Source organism: Podarcis raffonei, chromosome 2, assembly GCF_027172205.1.
Source record: "Podarcis raffonei isolate rPodRaf1 chromosome 2, rPodRaf1.pri, whole genome shotgun sequence".
Classification (NCBI taxonomy): domain Eukaryota; kingdom Metazoa; phylum Chordata; class Lepidosauria; order Squamata; family Lacertidae; genus Podarcis; species Podarcis raffonei.
Genome location: NC_070603.1, coordinates 65,575,907 through 65,603,814, shown reverse-complemented (window position 1 = coordinate 65,603,814; position 27,908 = coordinate 65,575,907). Strand labels below are relative to the sequence as shown.

General features: G+C 42.5%; 1 protein-coding gene across 2 annotated transcripts in view; it reads left to right on the top strand.

The window, feature by feature from the left end:
* Positions 1-26,164, top strand: part of LOC128407991 (LON peptidase N-terminal domain and RING finger protein 1-like) — a 36,230-nt gene extending 10,066 nt beyond the window's left edge. Inside the window, exons 2-12 of one of the 2 annotated variants that reach the window (XM_053377077.1) lie at positions 6,817-6,935; positions 10,667-10,789; positions 11,905-12,039; positions 12,468-12,594; positions 14,117-14,225; positions 16,706-16,820; positions 19,550-19,671; positions 20,877-21,035; positions 21,227-21,389; positions 22,033-22,179; positions 25,002-26,164. In XM_053377077.1, the coding sequence (XP_053233052.1) occupies positions 6,817-6,935; positions 10,667-10,789; positions 11,905-12,039; positions 12,468-12,594; positions 14,117-14,225; positions 16,706-16,820; positions 19,550-19,671; positions 20,877-21,035; positions 21,227-21,389; positions 22,033-22,179; positions 25,002-25,166 (1,484 nt within the window). In that variant the 3' untranslated portion in view covers positions 25,167-26,164. The remainder of the gene's footprint in view (positions 1-6,816; positions 6,936-10,666; positions 10,790-11,904; positions 12,040-12,467; positions 12,595-14,116; positions 14,226-16,705; positions 16,821-19,549; positions 19,672-20,876; positions 21,036-21,226; positions 21,390-22,032; positions 22,180-25,001) is intronic. The other variant, XM_053377078.1, reaches the window with a different exon arrangement.
* The last annotated feature ends 1,744 nt before the right edge of the window (positions 26,165-27,908 follow it).

Below are 27,908 nucleotides of genomic sequence, written 5' to 3'. Positions count from 1 at the left end.
AGCCTTTTTTGTTGCTTTTAACCTCTCTAGCAAGCCTGAGTTCATTCTGTGCTTTAGCTTTTCTGACTTTGTGTCTACACGTGCTGGCTATTTGTTTGAATTCCTCTTTGGTGGTTTCCCCCCTTTTCCATTTTTTGTACACATCCTTTTTTAATCTTAACTCAGTTAAAAGTTCTTTAGATAGCCACCCTGGCTTCTTTAGGCACCTTCCATGTTTCCGTCTCATTGGTATTGCCTGAAGTTGTGCTTTTACTATCTCCCTCTTAACAAACTCCCAGCCATCATGAACTCCCTTTCCTTTTAGTATTACTGTCCATGGGATCTCACCCAGCACTTCCCTAAGTTTTATGAAGTCAACTTTCTTAAAGTCAAGAAATTGAGTCCTAGTATGCTTGGCTGCTCCTTTCCGTTGTATAGTAAACTTCAGAAGAGCATGATCACTCGCGCCTAATGATCCTTCCACTTCTACCCCACTAACCAGGTCATCAACATTGGTTAGGACCAGATCTAAAATGGCTGTTCCTCTTGTTGCTTCTCCCACTTTCTGGAGAATGAAGTTGTCTGCAAGGCCAGTGAGGAATCTGTTTAACCTTATGCTCTTGGCTGAGTTTGACATCCAACAAATATCCGGGTAATTGAAGTCCCCCATTACTACTATCTCCCTTCCTTTTGCATGCTTGGCCATCTGTTCCAGGAAGGCATCATCTATGTCCTCCGTTTGGCTTGGGGATTTATAGTAAACTCCCACAATGAGGTCACTGTTATTCTTCTCTCCCTTAATTTTGACCCAAATGCTCTCACTTTGGCTTTGAGGTTCTAAATCTTGGATCTCTTCACAGGTATACACATCCCTGACATATAACGCCACTCCTCCTCCTTTCTTGTCTGGTCTGTTTCTCTGAAATAGATTGTATCCCTCCATTATTACATTCCAATCGTGGGACTTATCCCACCAGGTTTCAGTGATGCCTATTATGTCATATTTAGTTTGCTGTACCAAGAGCTCAAGCTCATCTTGTTTATTTCCCATGCTTTGCGCATTAGTGTACAGACATTGAAGTCCATTAATCATTCCCCCGTGTCTCTTATTTAAGGATTTTTTCCTCCCACCACTAGGTCTGCGTGCTGTTTGCTCTGCGTGCTGTTTGTTCTATGACATTTGGATGATCATCTTCATCAATTGATAGACTCCTACCTTCAGGAGCACCATCTCCCTCCCCCACATTAGTCAGTTTAAAGCCCTCCTGATGAGGTTTCTGAGATTTTTTGCAAAAACATTCCTCCCAACCGTTGTGAGGTGCAGCCCATCGCTTGCCAGAAGTCCATCTTCAAGAAACTGCATTCCGTGATCTAAGAATCCAAACCGTTCCTGTTTACACCATTTGCGAAGCCAGTTGTTCACTTCCACTATTTTTCCCTCTCTCCCTGGGCCACGTCGTTCAACTGGGAGGACAGATGAGATGACAATTTGTGCATTTAAATGCTTCAATTTCCTGCCCAGAGCCTCGTAATCTCTTTTGATCTTCTGGAGGCTATTGCTTGCAGTGTCATTGGTTCCCACATGAACCAAGAGGAAGGGGTATTTGTCAGTGGGTTTTATGATTCCTTGCAGTCGTTCAGTTACATCTTGGATCTTAGCCCCGGGGAGACAGCACACTTCCCGAGACATCTTGTCAGGCCCACAGATCACTGCTTCTGTTCCCCTTAGTAGGGAATTCCCTATCACCACTACACGCCTCCTCTTAGGTCTGGTCGGGGTTCTTCCGTGAGCTGTCCGTTCCACGGTCGCCTGCACATTCCCTGAGGACTGACTTTGCTGCTCGTCTTCATATACCTGATCGACTGTAATGAGGGAGAGATCCTCAAATGGAGTCTGCTCTTCGTCTTCCATGCTAGGAGAGAGGACCTCAAAGCGATTGTGTATTTCTAAACAATCAGAGTGAACCCTGGGCCTCCTACTTCTTTGACTCCCTCCTCCCTCCTTTTTTTTCAGCCTTGAAGACTGTGCCTGCCTCCTCCTCTAGTCATTTTCACTTGTTCAGTGAACAAGGTCTAAAGGTCTGAACACATTTTTGTGAGGGGGCGGGACTAGCTGACATAACTAGTACCTGCTGTTAGTCTTATCCTTCATGAGTTCATCTAATCCCCTTTTAAAGGCATCCAAGATGGCAGCCATCACCATGTCTACACATAATGTATATTTGCAGAGATCCTGCCTCTTGTAGAATTCCTGATTTCGTTTGAGGAACTATGCACTATACATTCAAAGTGGAATCATTCTGCTTTAAACCATTGTCACTTCCCCATATGAATGCTAGTTTAAGGGGGCCGAGAGTTGTTAGGCAATCCCTCTTTCTCTCCTAGAGCTGCAATTCCCTCAATTAAGATTGTTGAACCATTCTTGAGAATCGTAGCTCTGTGAGGAGAATAGGGGTCTCCTAACCACACTCAGCACCCTTAACAAACTACACTTCCCAGAACTCTTTGGGGGAAGCAATGGCTGTTTTAAAGTGCCATGATACTGCTTTAAATGTTTAGTGCAGGTGGGATTTAACTATGCATATAGCCTTCAGATGCGTAAGGGAGAGGCCAGGAGCTGGGACAGTAGCTGTGAGCCTGATTCCCCCTTTCTCCATATGTTCACTAAACACGTGAAGGGAACTTCTCTTCAACCTATGACCACGGATAGTGGCAGTTTGTACTCTGTTCCTTACTGTTTGCATTTCTGGCGGGCCTAGGATCGATTGCTTCTTTTACATGGAGTTTGGCATCAGAATGAGGTGTGGGCTCTCGGTCCCCATCTCCATGCATCATACATTTGTATGAGAGTAGGTGCTCTCCCAAAGGGGCACGGGTGGCGCTGTGGGTTAAACCACAGAGCCTAGGGCTTGCCGATCAGTAGGTCTGCAGTTCGAATCCCCGTGACGGAGTGAGCTCCCGTTGCTCGGTCCCAGCTCCTGCCAACCTAGCAGTTCGAAAGCACATCAAAGTGCAAGTAGATAAATAGGTACCACTCCGGCGGGAAGGTAAACGGCGTTTCCGTGCGCTGCTCTGGTTCGCCAGAAGCAGCTTAGTCATGCTGGCCACATGACCCGGAAACTGCACGCCGGCTCCCTCGGCCAATAAAGCGAGATGAGTGCCACAACCCCAGAGTTGGTCACGACTGGACCTAAATGGTCAGGGGTCCCTTTACCTTTACCTTAGGTGCTCTCCCGGATCATCTGTCCATCACATGCTTATGATGTACACAGCTTCTTTGTGTTACTATTATTTCTGCATTTGCAAAGCCTGTCCCCCCAACTCTAAAATATACATTGGGAGCCCATGGCAACACTTGATAAGATCTGTGGGTTCTACAGTGGGGTAGTGTGATAAGTTCTTAGAAGCACTGGCAGCTCATGGATTACTCTAAGGATCTTTGTCATCTTGTGATTGTTGGGTTCCGCTAAGAAAGGGTTGATCGTGATGAATTTCAACCTTCCAGCTCTAAAAGCATTCCAGCACACTTTGTTTAGCAACTGACTCTGGGATGATTTCATTGCAGGTTTCCAGATTTAAAGTTAGACACGAGGGTCAGAGTCTAGCTAATTTATGTAAGGGGAGAATGTGACCCGCAGCTCGCGGCAAGCAGGCTCCCTGTGCTCCGTGGTTCTCATTCTTTCAACATCTCTGCAATGGAAACTGTTGTTGTGTAATCACTTTTCTGCAGCACTGATAGATGAATCACTGCTGCAGTACTGATAGGTGAATCACTACAGCAAAGGCAGCCCTGTGGTGTTTTTTCTTTTTTTAATTGTGGAAATGTACTGGCTGGGGACGGAGGGGTGGGTGGGCTGTTGACAGTCCAAGAACCATGTAGGCTACCAGTTTTAATTCCTCCCCTCTGAGGTAAAATAAGTACAGCTGCATCACTCTAACTCAAAAGCCAGTAGGTCCTGTCATTAAACAAACTGAATTGAGTGACCGTGTCGGATTCTGCTGAACTGCACAAGAGCATGCTTTTCAAATGAGGATTTTTGGGCATGAATCTGCACAAAGAGAAGATTATCTGAGATACAGTTCAGATGTTTTATTCTAAATAAGGCTTAAATGTGGAATCTTAGCGTTGGAAGAGACCCAAGGGTAATCTAGTCCAACCCTCTGCAATGCAGGAATCTCAGCTAAAGCATCCGTAATGATGGAGGGCAAGTAAGGTGCTTCTATAAACTGAGGGATGTAGACTATATGAGCTTTCTCCTAACCTTGGTAGAATCCTATGTTCATTAATCATAATAATCAATGTTATTTCTATATCATTCTCTCTTTTTTTGAAATCATTTTTATTTGATTTTACAAATGTAAATTAATTGCAATACCAAATACATATCCATAAAATGAGATTTCTCTGAATCTTGAGACTCCCCCCCCCCCATCCCCTTCATGGCTTCTATTGTCAGCCTTTCCAACTGCATATTATTTCATAGCCTATGCCTTGCATCTATCCATATTGTCCATAGTGTTTGTTACATTACAAGTGGGATTAAAATCCTGCTAATGTTTTCATCTGCTTACAGTGGTCTCCTAAATAAATTACAAACTTTTCCAATTCTTTCTTGAATTTCATGTCTGCTTGTCCTCTGAGTTTCTCTGTCAGCTTTGCCATTTCAGCATAGTCTAACAGCTTAGTTTGCTGTTCCTCTCTGGTAGGGAATTTCTATCGCATTATCAATACACATAGCACCTCTTTAAAACTTGTGGATTTTCATCTCTCTCTAAATAAATGCTGATTTCCATCCCGCACCTCTGGTGCAGATTTGTTTTTTATTTATTTACCTTAAGGCGTTTGTAGCCAGCTTTTCCCTCCAAGGAGATCAAAGCAGCATCAGTAGCAGATGGCATGGTGGGGCAAAGGTGCTTATCTGACCTCCTGGCAGGTGAGTCAGTGCTGCTTACCAGGGTTTTGGGGAAGGCAGTGCAAACACAGCAGCAGGAGACTGGAGTGCTGTATAGGCTCTGCTGGCTCATTTGCCCCACACTGACCTTATAGTGCCTGTGCCTCACCTCTTCCTGTAAGCAACAATGACTCATCTGCCAGGAGGTCAGGGAAGCCACTCTGCTCCACCACGCCATTTGCTACTGAAAGCAAAGCATTGAAACTTGGGAGCAAAAAATAAAATAATATGAGTAAAAAGGTAAAGGGACCCCTGACCATTAGGTCCAGTAGCAACCATATTAAATAGAGACCTCAAACAATACAGAGTGTTGCATCTGTGAGTATAACCACAGAAAGAATCCTGCATTGCAGAAGGATGGACTAGATGATTCTCAGAAATTGGGGATGTATATTCCTGTCTTGCATTCGTAGTCCTATACATATGTACTCATAAATAAGTCCCGTTGAGTTCATCGAGGCTTTCCCCACGTAAGTGTGTACCGGATTGCAGCCTTAATCTGTGATGGGAATTAATTTGGGCGATGTCACACAGAACCTTTATCTCCAGTTCCTCATTTCCAACTTCCCCTCCTACTGCAACTTCAGATCTGGAAAACGTGTGTGCGTGGGTGTGTACTGGAAGGAAACATCACTTATAGGTTTTATAGATAGCTGGGTTGTATATGTGGTGAATGGGTTTTGGAGATGATGGGATTTGTGACTAGGTTAGGAGCAAACTGAAGTCACCCAAGAAGCCTATCATCTCAACCCTTTTGATGTCCGCTTGTACAGTGGTTTCTGATCCCCAAACCTTGCCCAGATGAACCATAACGCACTGGAAGATAACACAGTCTAGCTAGTATTTATTATTATTATTATTACTACTACTGTTTATTAATTAAATTTCTGTACCACCCTTTATCCAAGAACTACAGGGTAGTTTACAATATAAATACACAAAAAATACATACCATAGTAACAAACAAAAGCAACACACACAGTTTCATTAACTTGGGAGCAGGGTGGATAAAAATCAATGCTTATTTTTTTAAAAAATAAAAAAATCAGATTTTTTAAAATTTAAATCAGATTTTTTAAAATTTAAATCAGATTTTTTTAAATTTAAATTGGATTTTTAAAATAAAATGCTTTTGGAGGAAAAATCTTCCTAAAGATAGTTTTCTATTTAAGTTACATTATAGTCCAAAGGCTATTCTTCAGGAAATAAGGATTTGTTTTAAGTTTTTCATTTGTGCTAAAACTCATTCTAAGTTTTCTTTTAAAAAAATTGTTTAACCACATCAGTTAACAAACATGGATACAGTTGCTATAATGTTATTCTTTTAGTTAAATAAATGGCTTAAATTGTTATTAAGGAAATGATTATTTTTCTCCTTCCAATAAAGTACAGCAGAAAAGTTGTTCAAATATAAACAGTTAATTTATTAAACCTCACAATAATTTCATAATTATCTGTCTATGCATTTCTAATAGTATAACCAAATCAGTAATTTTTGATATCACTGTAAAAACTACTCTGAAAATTTACTATTCCAAAAATGAAACCTTCATCTGGTTGTAAATATTAAGCTTATGCCAGCAAGAACTAGTCTTTCTGTAAAAAAAAAAGATTTAAATCAAGTCTTACTCACTAGTGATTTAAATCGTGATTTAAGTCAATTTGATTTAAATCAAATCCACCCTGCTTGGGAGTGCAAGAATTTGTGGAGCAGGTGAATAACCTGTGGCTCCCCAGATATTTCTGGACTATAGCTCCCATTGGCAAGGGCTGATGGCAGTTGGGAGTCCAAATGGATCCCAGGTCCCCAACTTCTGGCACAAGGATTTACCTTGACTACTGCTTTGCTAGCAACAGTTCTGAAGTGTCCTGCTTTTGCCTGTAGCTCCTGATGATCTTATGCTGAGACTATGCCGATCGGAGGTGTATGTGGCTTTGCAGCAATACCCAGATGCCCTGGAGGATTTGGAGGTGCTGTGCAGGCAAAAGCCGGAAGAGAGTGAGGTGAGTTGAATGTGCAGTTTGATGTTTTTGTCCCGGACAAGCATCTGTATTTGCCCACAGGCAATCCATGAATGTGATGGAACTGTATTCTGTAATAGGCTGAGTGTGCAGTGAGATACTGTAGCCCTGCAATCAGGTGAAAAGGGAGCAGTTAATTAATGGGCAACCCTTTGCCAAGTTGCCAGGCTTAATGATGTTGAATCTACTAAGCTTATTAGAATGCTTCAAATGATCCTCCTCCTCCTCTCTCCCTTCCTCCCTGGCTACCGAAAGCCAAAAAAGATGAATTCCTTACTACTTCTGGAATATTCACAAACTCTGGTGAGGTTTTGGAAGGAAGGCATTCTGTACTTGAGGGACAGCCGCCAAAATTGCCTCCCAGTGCACTGTTACTGTCAAAATTTGGTAGACAGACAGTAAACTTAAGAAAGTGTTACCAGAATATTTTATGGTGCTTGAATTATTGGGTGCCAGAGAAGAGGAGCGGCATTTCAGTCTATAACAAACAACAACAACAACACCCAAACACAAAACCCCTCTTGAGCATCTAAGCTCCATGAAATGGCATCCTTAAAAGATCCGTTGTACTGTTTGATGTTTGTATATGTAAATTTGCTTTGACAACATCTCTGGTTATTTCTCTTTCCCCGGAAGTATACATGGTCATATGTTAGATGGCTGAAAACCTCATCAACTGGAGCACTGATTTTTGAGAATGGTTGATTGTTGTTAGCCGCCCTGAGCCCAGCTTCGGCTGGGGAGGGCGGGGTATAAATAAATTTTATTATTTTTATTATTTTTATTATTTTTATTATTTTTATTATTTGACTATCGTTCTATAAAGTATTATTACTATTAGTATACATCCCATCTATAGCTCTCAGGGTGGTTCACAACATAAAATACATGATAGAAACAAGAACATATACAGTCGTACCTTGGAAGTTGAATGGAATCTGTTCTGGAAATCCGTTCGACTTCCAAAATGTTCAGAAACCAAAGTGCAGCTTCTGATTGGCTGCAGAAGCCCCATCAGACATTCTGTTTCCAAAAATAGTTTGAAAACCAGAACGGTCACTTCGGGTTTATGGCGTTTGGGAGCCAAAACTTTCAAGAACTAGGCTTTTCAAAAACCAAGGTAAAACTGTAAATGCAAACCAATAACCGCCCCCTCTCCTGCAGAATAGGCTTGTGCCAGAGTAGGTAGCAGACATGCATCCTATGATGAAGGAGAGCTTCTCTTGTGTCTTTTGTAACGAAACTTTTGGATCCATGATTGTGACATGGCATCTGTGTAATTGCTGTAAGGTACCTCTGTACCTTCATGGATCACTGCCTTGCCGTGGCGAAGGGGCTTGAATAACTCAGAGAAGCTATGAGCTATGCCGTGCAGGGCCACCCAAGATGGACAGGTTATAGTGGAGAGTTTTGACCAAACGTGATCCACCTGGAGCAGGAACCAGCAAGCCACTCCAGTATCCCTGCCAAGAAAACTCCATGGACAAAGACAACAGGCATATAAAACAATAACAACCTCTGTACTCTGTATATGCTACAGATTTTCCCCTTTGCAGCCCAACTTGAACTGAAGCTACAGCGAATAATTTGGAGCATGCAGTGTGCAATGCGAATTCTTCCTTTGAATCACCTGAGAACATGTGACTTCATGCGATCTGACAGATGGGTGGAGCTGTTCGTTTGTCAAAGTAGCCCACAGGGGCCCATTAGCCAGATCCTGCTTCCCCATCTTTGTGCTAAACCCACAGTATTAAGAAGGGTTAGATAGATCATCCAGGAAATTCTTGTTGTCTTCAAATTGCCAGGAGAAAACAGATAGCACAGGTCTAGCGCCGGAGAGCAGAAACAAATGTGTTCACTTGCTGCATTGTGAATCTAACTTCTGAATTGCCAGCACATCGCCTGTAGCCATGGTACAGCTGTTCACTGGTAATCCTAAACGTAGACATTCCTGGCGGCTTTGTTGGGTAGATCTTCTTCGGAAACACACTAACCAAATCTTTCAATGAAGCATTAGGTTTCAAGGATAGAATGTAAACACTGCATTATGCTAATTGGTTCATCTGTCAATCCTCGTTAAACTCGGTGTGCCTAGACAACTCTATCGGGTTAAAAGAAAAACAGCACCCCACCCCAAGAACTTGTCTGGCTTCCTGTCATACACAATCTTCATTCATTCAGTCAGTCTCATAGCTTGTCTGCCAGCAAATTAATAAGGCAGAAGCTATGAAGAAGCTGGAATTCCTGCAGCGAGCACAAGTTGCGGTGGTGAGCTGAACTGATGAAGCTGGCCAGGTAAAGGTGTTTGGTTTCTTTAATTGAAACAATAGACAGATCAGAAGCATCAGGACAACTTTCACAGAGAGAAGCAACGATTAGCGTGAAATGGCATTAGAGCAAAATAATTCATCCGTTGGTTGGGGGTAGGTGAGATTTTCCATGGTCTCGGAATGGGTAACAAGGCTTGTAAAAGTTGATAAGAATTAAAATGGTCTGGAAGTAGAATTGCCTTCTCCCATATGAGTCTGCCCTGCTGGCTTCAGAAACCCTACCATGGGTACTATGGCTGACCACACAGCCTTTTCAGTGGTGGCATCCTGTCTTTGAACTATCCTTCCTAGATAGATTTATGTGGCACCAATACTACCATCATTTAGGCATGAGCCGGAGAGATCCAGCGTTATGTTTACAAACTGCGCTTTTAAAAATCACTAAGACTTTAAATAGAATCACGCTCCTGCTGTTCTATTGGGTTTCCTGACTGCTATTCTGTTTATTTTGTTCGCTGTTCATCTCTGTTTTATTTGTCTACCACATTAATTCCAGCTTTTCATTTGACTGTCCATTGATTTGGAGACATTTCTAGGACTAGTGACTCACAAACACTTAAAACAAATTTATAATATGCAGAATATGTATACGTTTGGACTAAGCAAAAATCTAAGTCCAAACAGGAAAAGGAAATGCATTGCTTCAATAAGATTATTTGGCTTTTGCTTTGAGGAGGAGGGGGTGTACAGCAGCCACAAGATTAGGTTCAGACTAAAATTTTATGCTTGATTCAGGCTGCACCAATCTGAAGACCGCCTGATTCAACTTGGTACCTTGAGCCTACTTTGTTTTCCCCTTCACTATTGGGAAATAATAATAAAAAAGCTATATATTTTGTTCCATTTTGACAGAAGTGGATGAAGTTTGCAAGCATAATAGCCACTCAGTAGTGGATAAATCCTACCAAATTACAGCCAAATAAGTCTAGCAATCTTCATGCCGGAAAGGGCTAAAAGTGGTTTTGTGATTGACAGCCTGTTCAACTATTGCTGCTTTGGGAGGAAGAGCGGCATAGAAATATAATAAATGAAGAAACAAATAAATTCCAGGTTTCCCTTGCTGTATTCAACAGGCTTCGACAACATCACAAGTATGATTTTTGAATTGATGTAACTTGGTTAGCATGTGAATCATAAATAATTTCCAGTCACTGTTAGGAACATAGCATACTGTCTTATTTTAGACCATAGTTCCATCACGTGCAGTGCTGTCTGCACTGTCTGACAGAAGGTCTCCAGTTCCCAGGCCTGACTTGGAGATGCTGGGGATTAGACTAGTGCCTTCTGAATTATGCCAAAAGCAGCACACTAAGAGAAGAATATGGAAGTTCACAAAGTCTGAAGGCTTCAAGTCAAAACTCTATGTTGTCTGCTTCTTTGCAGGTCTTCTTTAGGAAGGGAAAGGTCCTCCTGGAAATGGGGAAGCAATCTGAGGCTCTGCTGCAGTTCCAACATTGCCTCACGCTGAATCCCAATTTTCATGCTGCTCAATATGAAACAGAAAAGGTATTTGTTTATTTTAAATAATTTTATTTTCCTTTAAGGTAAAACTTTCTCAATGTGGTTTGTAAAACATAGAATGTGTGTGTGTAACACACATACACACACACACACACACACACACTTATATATGTATATTACAGTTTGCCTAGACAACAGCATTAAAATGCACAATGGCCATCTGAATTAGCTTCAGCTTAAATTTTGGGAATAAAAAATTGTTAGTGTTGCCATGTCTGACACTTTATTGCCTCCCAGCAAAATAACATGTGATTCTTCATCTGTTTGATCATGCAGCAGCCTCATGGTTGTACCTACTCGGACTGCTCAAAAACAAAAGATGGAGTATTCATTTTGATTGGCCGCAAAACCAAAGCTAAACTGGCGCTTCCATGTTTACACTGCAAACTTCCCTCCCTTTGATGGCTTGAGCATGAAATAATGCTACAGACCTTTTAATATAATCACAGCTTTGAATGGAAATATTTCAATAACGGCAGGCTCAAATGAGCCAGACATTAGTATTGCTAGGTGTTAAGAGTGTACAGCAATCTAGGCAACAGGTGCTGTGAGCATCTGTCATACTGTTTAAAACAGTTTAGCTCCTGCCATTATTATGGGTTAGGAGTAAAACACTCTGGTGAGGTAGTGTGACTGTTTGCATTTCAGAACAGTACACCATTTATGCTGACAGGGGACTTCAGTTCCTGGTGTGGAAATCCTCCGATAATTTGATTTCAAGTGGGTTCTTTAACTATAGTACTACAGTCAAATACATTAGTTAATGCATTGTGATATAAGAATAAGCTTCTCCCTTTACATTTAGTCTCATTGCATGTATATTTTTTAAGGCATGTTGTTATTGATTTTTTGGAGCTGCAGGAAACAGTTTTTCTGTCCAGTGAAAGGGAAAGACAAAAAGAAAAATGGTAAACAAACTGTCTTGAAGTCTTGTTTTAGTTGTGGCATCAAAGACTATTTTAATTTGCATTTAGCTAGCTTAGCAATTTTTGACTTAAGAAACTCTTAGTAAGAGAGATACTGGTATTTAAAAGCAAGTTCTACCTTGAAGTTTCTTTTCCTTTCAGAAATACAGTAACCTGTTTTCTTCTTCTTGCCAGATTCTCACGAATGACGCCTCCCCTCTTCCAGGCACTGTTATGGAGCTGAAGAATGATGCCAGTCAGAACTTGAAAGGGTCTAATTCAGGGAAAGAGCTAACTGCCCTTGTGTCTTTTGAAGGAGAACCCCTACAGGTAAGCAACATGGAGTGGCAGTACCAATTACAAGGCTAGCAGTAGCATGAAAGGGAGGTATGCATTTGAATATCACTTTGGATGGGTGTGCACATCATATAGATCACCTAACCAGCATACATACTGTGTTTTAGTAATTTGCTCTTGGAAATTTTATTCCTGCTTTCTAAATCTGCCTCTTGAATGAGATTCAACCTTTTTGGAGAACTGAGGGTCTTAATAATAGTGGAAAGAAGTAGGCAACTGTTGTTGCAGACAACAACTTCAGATTTCAATAAAGCAAAAAGTTAGTCAAGAAATGTGGGGTTTGCATGTATGTGCTTTGCAGACTACAACTGTCTTTTCATGTCTTTCTTCACCCGTAGTCTTTTTTCTTGGTCTACTCTGGAAAGGAGGTGTTTAAGAGGATGCTTTTCTTTATGAAATAGGATTTGAAGGGAAGAAAGGAAGTTTGGCTGGGAGAAGATGCTTCTGATAACAGCCAAGCTGCACTTTCCATACCAGAATGGTTGAGGAAGAAGTCCAATTCAGGTTTTTCAGCAGAGAAGGAAAGGGGTAAGGATATTAAAAAACAACAACGTTTAGAAGTCAGTATTATCTGGGGAAAACAAAAGGTGGCTACTTGAATCTTCATGGGAGTATGGTATCTTAACCACTATTCTCTAAACTGCACCAGTCAATTTTTATAGCTTATATTAGGGTGCAAGGTCTTAATGGAGGAGCAGAGGTCCTGTCTACACAACATATGGCAGTCATTTGGATCTCATGATATGCCATTGTTTATTGTGATAGGAATAACCCTAGCCTTGCCTGGGGCTCACACACTCCCACTGGTTTGCTTGAAAAAGAGCCAGAAGTCATACTTAACACAGATTGCAGCAACTACTGGGTTCAGGGGTGGCTGGTGTGGTGATGCTATGCAGCTGGCCAGGCATCGATGGTGCTACTTGGAGCAGGGCAGGATGGCAATGAGCTGAGGGTAATTGTGCACATTGGTGGGAAGGCCAGATTGGTTCTGCCCTTGCCACCCTGCCCTTTTTGCCACTGTGCTCTGCCCCACCACGGCAGGTGTCAGTGATGCTGCTTCCAGGAGGCTTTCTCCATAGTCCATGGTGCCTGCTCTTGACTGGGTCTGATGACACAGCATCCTATTTGGTGTTGTTACAGGGAAGGGGGCATCAAGTTAAGTCAGGCTTCCTCAACCTCGGCCCTCCAGATGTTTTGAGACTACAATTCCCATCATCCCTGATCACTGGTCCTGCTAGCTAGGGATCATGGGAGTTGTAGGCCAAAAACATCTGGAGGGCTAAGGTTGAGGAAGCCTGAGTTAAGTGTTGCAATTATGAGATGTCAGACACTACGCAGGGCAAGTTTGCAAAATGCTGTCAGGTGGCAGGTTGCCTCTGCAAATCCCACAAGGCCATTTCACACATTATACCGAGGCATTCATTCATTCCTTTGATTTGTATGCAGCTTTTCCACACACAAAAAATCATGCTCAAAGCAGGTTGTAACAAATAAATAGGAATGCATTTGAAACAAACAATCCAAAACCAATTTCGTAACGACATAATAAAACAGTATCAAATATAACACACCAAAAACTACATTCCAATACTATAAATATAACAACATGCAGCTTCCCAGTTTCAGCTTAGTCCTAGAAACACTCCTTCCATGATTTTACTCACGGTCCCTCTCCTGCAGAAGCTTCTTATAAGCCTTCAAAGGCAAATGGTGGAGTAGCTGGAAAAACCACTCCCATGATGTTACTAGGTTTGCCACTAACTCCCATGATGTTACTAGGTTTGGCACTAAGTTCACATTCAGCAGGGATTCACTTTAACCCTCAGGTTTCTACCTAAAAATGTAAGGTGTGAGGGCACCATTTATTGATGCAGTTTCCCTTGTCGCTCAGGTGTAGCATGAGACCACTAGTCTGTGGAGGTACAAAGGCATGGGTTGTTCCAGTATGACTGTGATAATCGTGTGCAAAACAAAGCTGCCCTATGGACTTGAGGTGGGGTAATGTGTGGCATTCAACATTTCTCTCTTGCTTTTTCTTTCACTAACAAAGATTTTGAAGAAGGGGCATCGGCAACAGGAGCCAAGACAACCCAGGAGCATAAACCAGACTTTGCAGATCTCTTGAGTACATCAGACTTGGAATGTTCTCTTTGCATACGGTCAGTTTCTAGAGTTGCTGGATAAAGGATCAGCTGTGCACTTTGACGTGAGAACTTTGTGATCAGTCATCTGCTTCACATTCTAGCCAAAGCTTGAAAGGCGGAGAGTGGAATGCAATATATATAATGGGAGGTGTGAAAATGACTTTATAATAGCATTTGAGAATTCAGCGCTTTTCATCATTGCAGATGAAAGTGTTGATTGTCATTTATTTAACAATTTATTAAAATACTTACCATGGCCTCCGTATACACGGGGCAATGCTTAACTAGGTTTTATTCAGTGTAGACCCATTAAATGGACCTAACTTTAGCATGTTCATTAATTTCAGGGCGTCTGCTATGAGTAAAACTTAGTTGAATTATCACCCATGATTTTGAGTCGGGATACATACTTCATATAAAACAACACACACACAAAAATAATATAAAATTGGCCACCCTTATTTATTTATTTCTAGATTTATATCTTGTTTTCTCTCAGTAAATAGTGCTTTAGACTGTAAACTGCCCTGTGATCATTAGATGAAGGGCGATATAGAAATTTAATAATAAAAATACAGAGAAACTGAGCAAAGCTGATCCCCTGCATCTCTGCCTACTTCTGCTGAGTTGTATGGAAGCATGAGGTTGGGCTCTGTGCTGGAGCTTTGTGAGATTGTGAGATTTGGGTTCATTTGGATGTCCAATTAAACACACCCCTTGTCTGCCCTCCCTTTTTTTAATGAACCTTTTCCAGCCTTTCCTTTCCTCAGTCATCAACGAAATGACAGGGAGAAACCGATGTGAATGATGCCCCCGTGCTGATCTCTTTCTCTCTCAGGATTTAAAAGCTTAATTCTCCCAAGCCTTGCCAAAAGGCTCATGGCCCTGGGGGATTTATGCCTGTAATTAGGCAATATCCTTATTAGCAACTTTGTCACCCAGGCTTATCCACCTAAACTTTAGTTAAGGGAAATGAGATGATCACATGCCAGTGCAGTCGAGGTGAGGATTGGTGATGCTTCCTTCAAAATGGAAGAAGGACCAATGGGAAATGCTGCATGCTGTCGATGAAAAATCAGTGGCTCCTCGTGATGGCCTACACTGCCTATTTCTCTTTGTTTCGTAGCAAAACAATTTATTCTCATGAATGAGGGTGGTGATGTGCCTTATGAACTTCTGAAAAATTGATATTGAAAACATGGTTGGATTGATACCAGGCCATGGACAGACAGACAGCAAGCCTTTCTCAGTTAGCTATCCAATGCCACCTTGGAACATTCCTGGATTGCCATCTTACCACATAAATGAGGAGGTGCATGATCTATTGGGTGCACCACTAACTGGAACAGTCTGCGTCACAGTTAAAGTGTGTGGTATTTATTTTATTTTTACTTACAGTGGTACCTCGGGTTAAGAACTTAATTCATTCTGGAGGTCTGTTCTTAACCTGAAACTGTTTTTAACCTGAGGTACCACTTTAGCAGGTGGCACTGTGGGTTAAACCACAGAGCCTAGGACTTGCCGATCAGAAGGTTAGAATCTCCGCTACGGGGTGAGCTCCCGTTGCTCGGTCCCTACTCCTGCCAACTTAGCAGTTCAAAAGCACGTCAAAGTGCAAGTAGATAAATAGGTACCGTTCTGGTGGGAAGGTAAATGGCGTTTCTGTGCGCTGCTCTGGTTCGCCAGAAGCGGCTTAGTCATGCTGGCCACATGACCCGGAAGCTGTACGCCGGCTCCCTTGGCCAATAAAGTGAGTTAAGCGCTGCAACCCCAGAGTCGGTCACGACTGGACCTAATGGTCAGGGGTCCCTTTACCTTTACCACTTTAGCTAATGGGGCCTCCCATTGCCGCTGCATGATTTCTGTTCTCATCCTGAAGCAAAGTACTTAACCCAAGGTACTATTTCTGGGTTAGCGGAGTCTGTAACCTGAAGTGTCTGTAACCTGAAGCATCTGTAACCCGAGGTACCACTGTATTTATTAAATTAGTAGACCGCCCTTCATCTGCAGATCTCAAGGCAGTTCACAACATAAAAATACAATAGGAAAACACCAAATACCATATCGGCCTGAATATAAGCTGCGCTTTATTCCCAAATGAAATGCTTGATGTTATCAGGAAAAAAGAAAAAGCAAGTTTTATAGAAGTGCTTGGGATTTTCAGCAAACAGCAGATTTATGTGCACACACACACAACATGCAAACATGACTCTTGGAAGACAGTGAAGCATAACACACAGTACTCCTTTCCCCATAACAATGTAATGATCTGTACTAGAGATTTTTCATTGTTAAGAAATAAGTCCCTATATACTTTACCATCAGCCATCAAAAATTAGCAATGTGGCTTCAACTACCAAACTTACTGCAAATGGACATATTTTTTGGTACATTAAAAAAAACCAAAAACCTTAGCCTTGTCTGTGATGCTGCCTGGGAATTCTCTTGCCACCTGAATTTTTCACGTTCCCTTTCTTCCTCTGGTTTTTCTGCAGAATGTTCTTTGAGCCTGTGACCACACCTTGTGGCCATACTTTCTGCAAAGAATGCTTGGAGCGTTGCCTAGATCATAGACCCAACTGTCCACTTTGCAAACAGAGCCTCAGAGAGGTAAGAGGAATCTTGCAGGATGTGTGCATAATGGAGGAAAAGGAAGGTCTGGATTTGTGTTTAATTTGACCTGAATTAGAGCTTTTCTTTGTGCTTGAGAGGAGAAGATCATTGTAGATTCTATCACTGTGAGTAGGTGGTGGCATTTATTTAATTCCATTGTTGACCTGGATAATTCTTAGAAAAAGCAGAATGTTACTTAAGTGAAATTATGACAGGTGCAGTGCTATGGTAGAAATCGCTGCACCTGCTTTCTTGCTATGATCACCAGACCAAAAGGTACTTGGATCTTCTCCAAGTGCTAAATCAATGCAGGTTTGTTGAAGATTGCCAGGTATGACTTGCATAGATAATTGTTGATTAAATGGAAACATTATATTTGCATTAGATGTGGAAATGATTAAATAATGCTTTCAGCCTCCAATTAAGAGGGTCCTCTGAGCCACAGGTTTATTGCTGAGCAGATGACATTATTGAAATGGGAAATCACATAACACATCCCATAATGGAGAAGGGTCAATAGCAGACACAAGCAAACTGGCCTCCTGTGAACAGGTAGCAAAGTAATGGAATAGGAAAGCTAATCTACAGACACGAGGCAAATGCAGTCCCCCCTCCACCTTAGAAACATCAGCTTAAGTTGAATTATTATATGGGTGCTATAGATATGGTTTCTGTGAGCCATATCCTGCATAGGTAGAGGTCCCTCCCCCATGTGATTTTGCATGCAACAGGATTCACATGAAGAAAAGAAGCAGTTGACATGAAGAGTGAACAATAGCTGTAATTTCCTGATTAAAGGAACCAAATAAGGAAGACATTGTCATATTACTTCAGAAGTAGGCTGCCTTATACTGGTGAGACCATTTGCCTACCTTGATCACAGAATAGTAGAGTTGGAAGGGTCCCCGATTATCATCTAGTCCAACCCCCTGCAATGCAGAACTATGCTGCTATCCCATACAGGGATTGAACCTGCAACCTTGGCATTATTAGCCCAACGCTCTAACCAACTGAGCTATCCAGGACCAGTATTGTCTACAGTGACTGGCAGTGGTTCTCTAGGTTGTCAGGCAGTAGTCTCTCCTACCTGGAGATTCTGGGTGGCGCTGTGGGTTAAACCACAGAGCTTAGGACTTTGCCGATCAGAAGGTTGGCGGTTCGAATCCCCACGACAGGGTGAGCTCCCATTGTTCAGTCCCTGCTCCTGCCAACCTAGCAGTTCGAAAGCACATCAAAGTGCAAGTAGATAGATAGGTACTGCTCCAGCGGGAAGGTAAACAATGTTTCTGTGCGCTGCTCTGGTTCGCCAGAAGCGGCTTAGTCATGCTGGCCACATGACCGGAAGCTGTACGCTGGCTCCCTCGGCCAATAAAGCGAGATGAGTGCCGCAACCCCAGAGTCGGTCACGACTGGACCTAATGGTCAGGGGTCCCTTTACCTTAGATGCTTCTGTAGCTCAGGGCCAAAGCAGGGCCTTGCCCTGATTTTCTTCCGCAGAGTGAATGCTCCCACACCTCAGCTTCCATATTCTCTCCTTCCTCTACCTGAGTTTTGTGCTTTCTAGACTTACACATAGACAGGAGCTGCTCACCTTGTGGGCTGGAACCACAGCACTAGCTTCTTGGCAGCAGCGCCACTGCTGTTTACTAGGAGGGGTGGGTCGATATCCATGATAGAGTTGCTCTGCTTCTGTAGTCATGCAGCCCTGACCTTTCCACCACTTTGCCCCTCCCAGTAAGTGGCAGTGCCAGGAGGTTATTGCTGCAGTTCTGCCCCACTTGGGCGAGGCCCTCCTGATAGTAGATACTGGTTTGTTCATCATGAAAGCAAGAAGAGAGAAGGCTGTGATGTGTGTTGACTCTAAGTTTTTTTTAAAAAAAATTCTAGGTAGCACAACATAGACTCTGATAATAAGAGGGAACTGATCTCAAATAGTGGCAATATCAAACATGAAAAAGACACATGCATTTCTCCTTCAAATTGTGTTTGGAAGCCCTGTAGATCTTTGTTTGAAAACATGCTAACCTGGAATTCGGTTTCTGGTGTTGGGATGTACAGTGGTACCTCGGGTTAAGTATTTAATTCGTTCCGGAGGTCCGTTCTTAACCTGAAACTGTTCTTAACCTGAAGCACCACTTTAGCTAATGGGGCTGCCGCGCCGCTGGAGCACGATTTCTGTTCTTATCCTGAAGCAAAGTTCTTAACCTGAAGCACTATTTCTGGGTTAGTGGAGTCTGTAACCTGAAGCGTATGTAACCCGAGGTACCACTGTATCTGATTTGTGGTCTTGGCTGTCAAAACTAGAAAATTACATTCTGTTAAAAAAAGAAAGAAAAATAATTCTGTTGTCTAGAAAAATGCACAAGGACCTATACCTCTCAAAAAAGAGCCCTTCCCCAACCTTGTTTCACCCACCATCCCCAGCCACTATGGCCAATGGTCAGGGATGATGGTAGTTCCTGTCCATGGACATCTAGGGACCCAAGGTTGGGAGAGGCTACTTGAAATGGTGAATCCTTAATACATGCCATAGTGATTTTTCTTCCTCATAAAATGAAAGTGATGCCTTTGGGAATCAGATGTGGGGAGAGTGGGATTATACCCAGGTCCTCTTCCTGGGCTTGCCATAGGCATCTGGTTAGCCCCTGTGAGAGCTGGATGCTGGACTAATGGGCCTTTGCCGTGATCCAGCAGGACTCTTCTTACGATGTTATGGTTTCTTCCAGTACCTGAGAGCTGGAAAATACAACACCACTCTTCTGCTGGAGGAGCTCATGATGGCTGTCTTCCCTTTACAACTTGCAGACAGGAAACGCGTCCACCAGGCTGAAATGGCAGAACTTTCAAAGTAAACAGAGACTTTTGCTTTCTGTTTTGTAGTGTCAGGGCTCAGATCAGGCGTAGGTGAGCAATAAAATGACAGATCTCCAGAAGTCAGTAAAGTTAACTCAAAGTGAAACGGAAGCACTCCGGCCTAGTACTCCCAGCAACCCTTCTCTGCAGGTCTTTCCCAATTGAGGCAGGTGTGAGGACTGAAGGACCCCACTTCCCCCCCTCCGGGTCTTTCCTAAGGAGTCTCAAACTTCACCTGCACACGACTGATTTCTGCTCAGCCTGTTTCATTTCCCCGCATGTCCTAGGAGATCAAGGGGAGCTGTGTGGAGCTGGAGTCTCCTGGGCTTCTTCAGTGTCCTGCCTCCTGGCCCCACATCTCTCCAGCCCCCTCTTCTGTATCAGAGTCTGAACTGTCCTCTGCCCCCAACTCTTCCTGCTCAGTAAGCTCTGTTATCTCCCCAGCATATGGCCCTTCCTCCTACTAGGCTGCTTTTCCTCTTCTCCCTCTGACCCCTCATCGTCATCCCATGACCATTCCCCTGGCTCTGAGCTGTCTTCCCATGAGGGGTTTCCCATGGTGGCCCTGCAGCTACCTGCATTCATCCACTTCTCTGGTTGGTCTTAAACAATTGCTTCCACCCCCAAAGTGCCAATGCTGCTGGATAGGACCATTTAGCAGGAGGAGGATATGGGAGAGCAGTGGCTCCATGGCTGTAGCAGTGCTTGGGGCCTCAAGCAGTGTTGGGCTCTGGCAGCAATGCTTCATGAGGGCCTAGTGTCTCAGGAATCAGATAAGATAGGTAGCAGTTCCAGTGGGCCCTGCCAGGGCAACTAGACCCCAGAAAATGTGAAAGGTGTGAAAAGGATGTGGAAGTGAAGAGTAAGGGAGAGGATCAGTCTTCCCCATTCCTTTGGCAATGACTGCCTTTCACAGCTGCCTAGATTCATTTTGTGTGAGAGAGCTTGTGCCGCATCTCTAAGTTGTATAACTTTACATGTGGAGCATACACCAATTTGGCACTCTCCAGATGTTTTGGACTACAACTCCCATCATCCCTGGCCACTGGCAGTGCCAGCCAGGGCTGATGGGAATTGTTGTCTGAAACATCTGGAGAGCTCCAGTTTAGTGAATTATTCACATGTGCACACGCACAAGTAGAATTTATTTTAGCCACACTGAGAGCATGTAATTATGCTTCTTTCTCCTTCCTTCTGCAGCTTGACTAAGAATATCCCAATCTTTGTGTGCACAATGTCCTTTCCAGGCATTGTGTGTCCCCTTCATGTGTTTGAGCCTCGCTACCGCCTCATGATGCGAAGGTGTCAGGAAACTGGCACAAAGATGTTTGGCATGTGTATGTATGAGAATGGGAAGAGGTAAGTGGCAGAGAGATCCTGGCACAGTGGCTCCGATCTCTCTAATCCCTTTCTTCCTCTATTGAACTTTAATTGAGATTCCTGTATTGCAAAGGGTTGGACTAGATGACCCTAAGGTCCCTTCCGACTCTACAATTCTATGATTCTTTTATTCTATGAAACCCTCTCAATATTGTTTTCCTTCTCTTCAGTTTTGCTGATTATGGCTGCATGCTGGAGATTCAGAAGATAGCATTTCTACCTGACGGACGCTCTTTAGTGGATACCATAGGCAAACGGAGGTTCCAGGTTTTGAGACGTGGGCATAGAGATGGCTACCACACGGCTGATATTGAATATCTGGATGATGAGAAGGTGAGTAAGGTGCTCCATGTAGCTTATGGCTACAGCAATCGTGACACGGAATAGGACAGAGGCAATGAAGTGCGTCTCCTCCATTGGCCGTATAACTTATGTGCCAGCTTTGGTGATGGGGTGTATGTGGCAGGCATTCATCTTATTGAGTTACTAAATCATTGCAATGACAGGTGCACTTTGTTGATTGAAAGTTCTGTGCAGGAGAAATGCAAAACTAGTAGGGCTGTCAACCAATTAAGGAACTTGAGCTGATGTGTTAATCTGCCTTTCAACTGATTAATCAAATTAAAATTTCAGACACACAAACGTGCCCTTTTAGGATACTGATGGACGTGGGAGAGCCAATTTATTGTTAGAAGGAAAGGCCACCATTCAGTGCGGTTAATAGGAGACATATTTGAAAACCAAAATAACCTCAAAAAGGAGAGAAGAAAGCATGGCATTAACTCTCAGCTTCACCAGCTAAAATTTGCCCATTGCCAATTAGTTACCTAAAGCTTTAGTTGACATCCCTTTAAATCAAGGCCTTGTTGTTCATACAGAGCTTTTCTCCCTCTTTCCGCCCTTCTTATCCTTCCCCTTCCCCTTCTCCATCACCTCCACTTCTTTTGTTCTTCCATCTGCTGCTCTCTCTGCAAAGGTGGAAGGAGAAGAACTGGCTGAGCTTCAAATTCTTCATGACTGCACATACCAGCTAACTCAGAGATTTTATGAACATGGAGACACCACCTTCAGACAGCTTTTGATGCACCATGGACCTCTTCCTGAGAAAGAGGAAGATATACAGGTATTGGTACTTTCTCTCTCCAGGTTCCTAGAAATGGGAGCTGTCCAGATTCAAAAGCACAGTGCACTAGTGAAACAGAGGGAAGGGTCAGAAAAGGAGATAAGTACCTAATGATACAGACACTCTCGCATCCCATTCTGTTTCTCATTTTGCTGAAAAATCATGGGAGATCCAGTCTTGTTAGATCTGGATGGCTGCAACAATGTGCAGAGTGACTTGCACTGGCATGTATCCTATTTCCTGCAAGCCCACTCTAAGAGCCTAATAGAGCATATACACTGTAGGTTTGCACTGGCCTAGCTGCCTTCCCAGTGGGCAAAATGCTCACAGGATTCTACATACAAGATGCGTGGACCATTTATTAGATAACATAATAAGGTGAGGAACCAGTAGATGCACGGCACTCGTGGATAAAAGCAGCATTGACTTGCATTACTAGAAGGCTAGTTTTAAAAGCATTGAAAAAAATTGCCGCAGTTCATGGAGTTGTGTTGGTTTTGGCCCCTCATCTCAAACTCCCCTTTAGTGAAGTGACAGCTCGTTGACTCAGCCTAACGGGGATACTAATAGCCCAGGCCATTGTTAATGTTATGCTTTTCACACGTTGAACTGGCTGTGCCTATGGCGATGCAAATGGCCTGCTGCCAAGTTTAGCAACAGCCTTGTTTTGAAAGAGCTCAGGAACAGTGCGATCATTTGCATCCTGTGATTAATCTGTTCCATCTTCTTGCTGGCTTGCCGAGATGCAGGAAGTTAAGAAATAGCCTTACTGAGATCAGTGGACTGTCTCAAAGACCAGTAGCCAATCTCTACAGGCGCCTGCCAATCTTGGCTAAATTGTGTGGGGAAAGAACACAATAATACTGAAGGAATGAGGCGAAGATAAGACTTGATCCAGCGTGATCAAGTGTTGAATTTCTGTTCGTATACCAAATGAGTCTTGGCTATATATTAAAGCACCAAACAGCTTCTCCAGTTCCTTTACATCAGCCTTTCCCACTGTGGTCCTCCAGGTGTTGTTGAACCACAACTTCCATCAGTCCCAGCTTTACATCATAAGATTTTCAGAGCAGCCTGCCATTATGGATAAACTGATGCTTTGCTGTATGTACCTTAACTGTGGGAATGGAAAATTTGGTCCACTTGTTAACTTGCTACCCAAGGCCACTAAAGTAACTTTTGACGCCAACCTTGAACTTTAGACCACACTATGTAGTCTTCAGGCATATTTGATCAGCCAAGAACAATTTTACAGAAAACTAAGCTCTTGCATTGGTCTCTCAAGGGACATGGGATGAATCGAAAGATTTGTTTTCTTTCCCAAATTTATTTCTAGAGCATATGTTTAAAATATGTGTACACTGCTAAATAGATAAATGGATCTATTTACAAGCTTTTCTTTTGGCTTCCCAAGACACATTGCCTAAATTTATTGCCTGGGAACTAAGCAGGTTTTTTAAATTACAAAAAAGGAATAGGAAAAAGGAACTATTATGGTATTTTCTTTTTTGAGCATGTGGTTCATTGTTTTGTTACTAGTTTTTTTTTAGTATGTCAAGTAAATTGGGTGCTAAGCAGTTTAAGATTGTTCACTGTTTAAATTCATGCAAAGTTTTAAAAAGTAAACTTTTTAAATGCAATACATCCATTAAATATGAACTTTTAATGCATATTTCCCATGAAAGTAAACTTTAATTCTTTTGATGGGAAATGCAGATTGCAGTATTGGTTGTGTAATTTCCTAGAGAAAGGTTACTTAATATTTGGTCAATGGACAGTTGTTGGAGGGCTTCTGTTTCCATATCCATGGAACCAATACACTGTCATCCCTATTCATGCTTTTTCCACAAGATGCTTCATCTTGGGCTGTGCAGCAGAGGCAAGAAGAGAAGTCTGTAGAAGGATTTTCTACCTGATGTATTTTTAAAAATCCCGGAAGTGAAGGACTTTCCAAATCAGTCCTGCAGCTATTTTCTAATTCATGGTGGTAATGGGTGGGTTTCTTTGCACTGCTAGTTCTTCTTATTATATGAGTGTACAGTCTATGTACCTGTGTACACAAATAGTTGAGCTGTACCAATCAACTTGCATATTTTTTCATACAAACACTTGTACATATGTAGAGACAGTTTGTTCCTGCATTCAGTATAGCATGTGAAGAAGCCTGTTAATTTGGGTAGATTCTTTTGTCCTATTCTACCCAGTTGGTAGGTTGGTTAATTAATTAAAGTACAGGAATTATTATCTTGTTGAACAGCACAAAACCTGCATATCTTTATTCTGAAGCAATATGGAAGTAGGAATTACAGCTCTGAAAGAAGGAACTCTTTCCTATCCTCAGGAGTTCTCAGCCCTCATCCTGATCTTAAGTGAGGAAGGGGCACATTTCCCAGTGGAGTTTGGTTCTGGTCATTATTTTTTCCCTTACTGTTCTTATTTAGATAATTTCTAGGCAACCTTTCAATATAGTACTCCCAGAGCAGCATACAACCTGTGAGATCCTTACATTGAAAAGGCATAAGAATGAAACAAAGATAAAAAGCACAGAAACAACAGCCGTATGTTCCTGAAGGGTTCTATTTATTTAAGAAATTTATGTCAGAAGCTCACAGGGTGGGCTTACAACTTAGTAACATAATAAACAAGACAAGATGCATACATCAGCCATCACTGTTACAGGTGGGGAATGCAGACTAATTAGCCGAAGAAGGAACAATCCCTCAGTTATTGCAACAGAACAGGCCATAACTGATTCCCTCCATGAAGTGAGATGGAACCCCTAGCACAATGAGTTAATGTATTTTCCCTTGTTTTCTCACAAGGCATCTCCAGATGGACCAGTTTGGTGTTGGTGGCTTATCTCCATCTTGCCCCTTGACTTGACCCGCAAATTGACGATCTTTTCTGAGACCTCCCTGAAGGCTCGTCTCACTCAACTGAAGCATATTCTGAATGTCATTCTGGAAAGTCGTGACTACAACAGCTAATTCTCAAGCCTCATTCCCAAGAGAAGTTGTGTGTGTATGCATATAAATATATATATGCAGAAACAAAGTGGGTTTTTGCTGTATTCACCTACCAGTTTTCTTTCTGGGGTTGGGGTAAAGCCTTAACCTGTTCTTCTATTTCTTTATTTCTTCTGTGTGTTTCAGTTACTTCTTTTCAATGTAGAACTGACCAGCAATAGGCCACGAACCAGATAACTGAAACTGTTGTGCAATAGTAGCAAGATTCAATAGCAAAGATGTACCGTCCACAGGAAATATCCCTTGAAAGACTTTAGTTGGCCTTGTTGGGTCTAAAAGAATGCAGTGATCTAGATGTGAAATCTGTCCAAGAAACCTGACTACCATTGTGCTAAGTGAAGAAACTTCTGAGCAACTACATCCCTTGAAAGCAAAAACCAAAACCCCACCACAAATGCTAGGACTTCCTGGGCTATGTCCTCCTATGTCATTTAATGATGCTTGTGTACAATTATTCAAAGCTCTACAAAATGTATATTGTGTATATTGTGCCATTTCTTCAATTTCAACTTAAGCAATCTGCTTGAAGTTACAGAGTAGGATAGAGAAAGACAGGATCAATGCAGGTATCTGTATTTTCTTTTCTTTTCTTCGGTTGTTACCTCAGAAGGGAGCGACTTTCCTCAAGGCCACAATGCAGGAGCAAAGGGTTAAAGCCTCTTCCTTGCACTTCAGCCTCAATTCAAATTGCACCCCTTAACCCTGCTAGCTGCATTTTAACTAAAGAAAAATTATGTGGGAGAATACACCACAGGAGTCATGTGTGGCTTGGCCCTTAAGACATTGTGAAGAGAAGAAAACTGTGGAGAACAAGGGTATAGCCAGGGATAGAGAAATTGTGGACCTCCCAATGTTGTTGGACTGGAACTCCCATTAACTGTAGCTAGTGTGGCCAATGGTTAGGGAATATTAGCAACAATAGCCAAAGATTCCCCACCCCTGCTGTAGTCATGTGATAACCCCCCCCCCAACTACTTCTACATAATGTGGAAGTAACACTCCAAAGCGGTATAATTTGGGAAAGGCTGTTCACGAATAAAACAATGTAACTTCTAAAAGATGACTGCAGAGAGATTTGAAGAAGAAAATTTAAATTCTGGAAATCACTTCTACGGAATGGAGCAAAGAGCTAAAACAGTTGCTGTGGTCTAACATGTATTGGCCAAGAATCACCCTACATTTCAGAGCATCAACCAAGAAGGCTAAGGCTTCAGCTCTGTTGCACTGCCTAGTTATTGTGTGCCTTGCTAGGCAATTGCATGAAATACAAAAACACCTTGAAATGTCAGCTGATTATGAGTGTTTGTAACCAAGGCACTACTTCATCTGATGTGGTAGGAGATGGTCACATAAATGTATCCAGTACAGGAATCTGCTTTGCAAGCTATGAGTGGTCATGCATTTTGTTGGTCTTTTAAGGTGCTACAGGCCTCTTACTTACATAGAAGATGGGAATGTTGTGGTGCTGATAATATCAAGGTTGCAGGTTGGATATCTGTATGGGACAGCTGCGTATTCCTTCATTGCAGGGGGTTGGACTAGATGATTCTCATGGTCCCTTCAAATGCTACCGTTCTATGATTAACAATTATTAGGCCAAATCAGTGCTTTTCTTCTAGAAAAAAAGGTGCTGATGGTGTGTACCCTTCAGTACCCTCAGAGAAAAAGCACTTGGCAGAATGACCTCAACTGCCACCCAACTGAAAGACATAGGTGTGAGGAATGAGCAACAAAGCATGGTGTGCTTGATTACAACTGTCCTGTTATTGACGTCTCCAGATTTCTAGCTCTGTTGCCTTTTGGTTTACCTTAAATTCTTTCCCAATGACATCGAATAATAGTGTTAGGTACAGGGTACAGGTCCTCTTATTTAGAAAGAAGAATTAAGACTTTATTGTAGGCAGGTGAACCTTCTGTTCAGAAAACCCCAATAAATTATTTTGACAGATTGTCCAATAATTGCCACATTACAATTAGCAATGCACATGTTCACCATCTCCTGGGCAACCACAATCCTTCCTACTAGGTTCATCTGCCCAACCACCTGGTAATAGGATAGGAATGGTTCAAAGAGAAAGGAGGGAACTTGCTGAAAATCCCCCAAGCAAATCAGTATGATGACAATATGTCTGGAAATGGTTGCTATCTTGAGTCAAGTTGAGGACACTGTTATGCGAGTAAAAAGGGTGGTGTAAGTCAAATTTTATTGAAATTTTTTTATTTTATTGGCGCGTTTCCTCTCTGCCAGGCTTATCCTGGCTCAACGGGCAGTAGCCCTGCTCCTAAATGGAATTTGGGACGGGGCTATAGTTCCACTAGCTTCCTACACTTAGGATTGCTCTGCTTATCAGATAACTTAGGGAGTGCCAAGCTACCAAAATGCCTATGGGTGCGAGTTTTGGGCCTTGTCTAGCTTTTCTCCATATTTGTTACCTCTGCTTTCTCACAGGATGCAAGTGTCTCACAGTCTGGAAGCTTCTGAATCTGGAATCTGTACTGTGTCCAGAAGGTTTAGTATACAGACTTGAAAGGCCATCATGTTAGCTCCTAGAAAGCACAGGTCTGAGCAGTTCTCTGCTTATCCTGTACTTTGTATGAACGAGTCAAAGTGGTTTTGCCTTTGCCTGGCTGCTTTCCCCTGGAAAACCTGCTCTTTAGTACTAAATTGGAGCAAATGGCAATCCGCAGAAAACCCGATTGCCG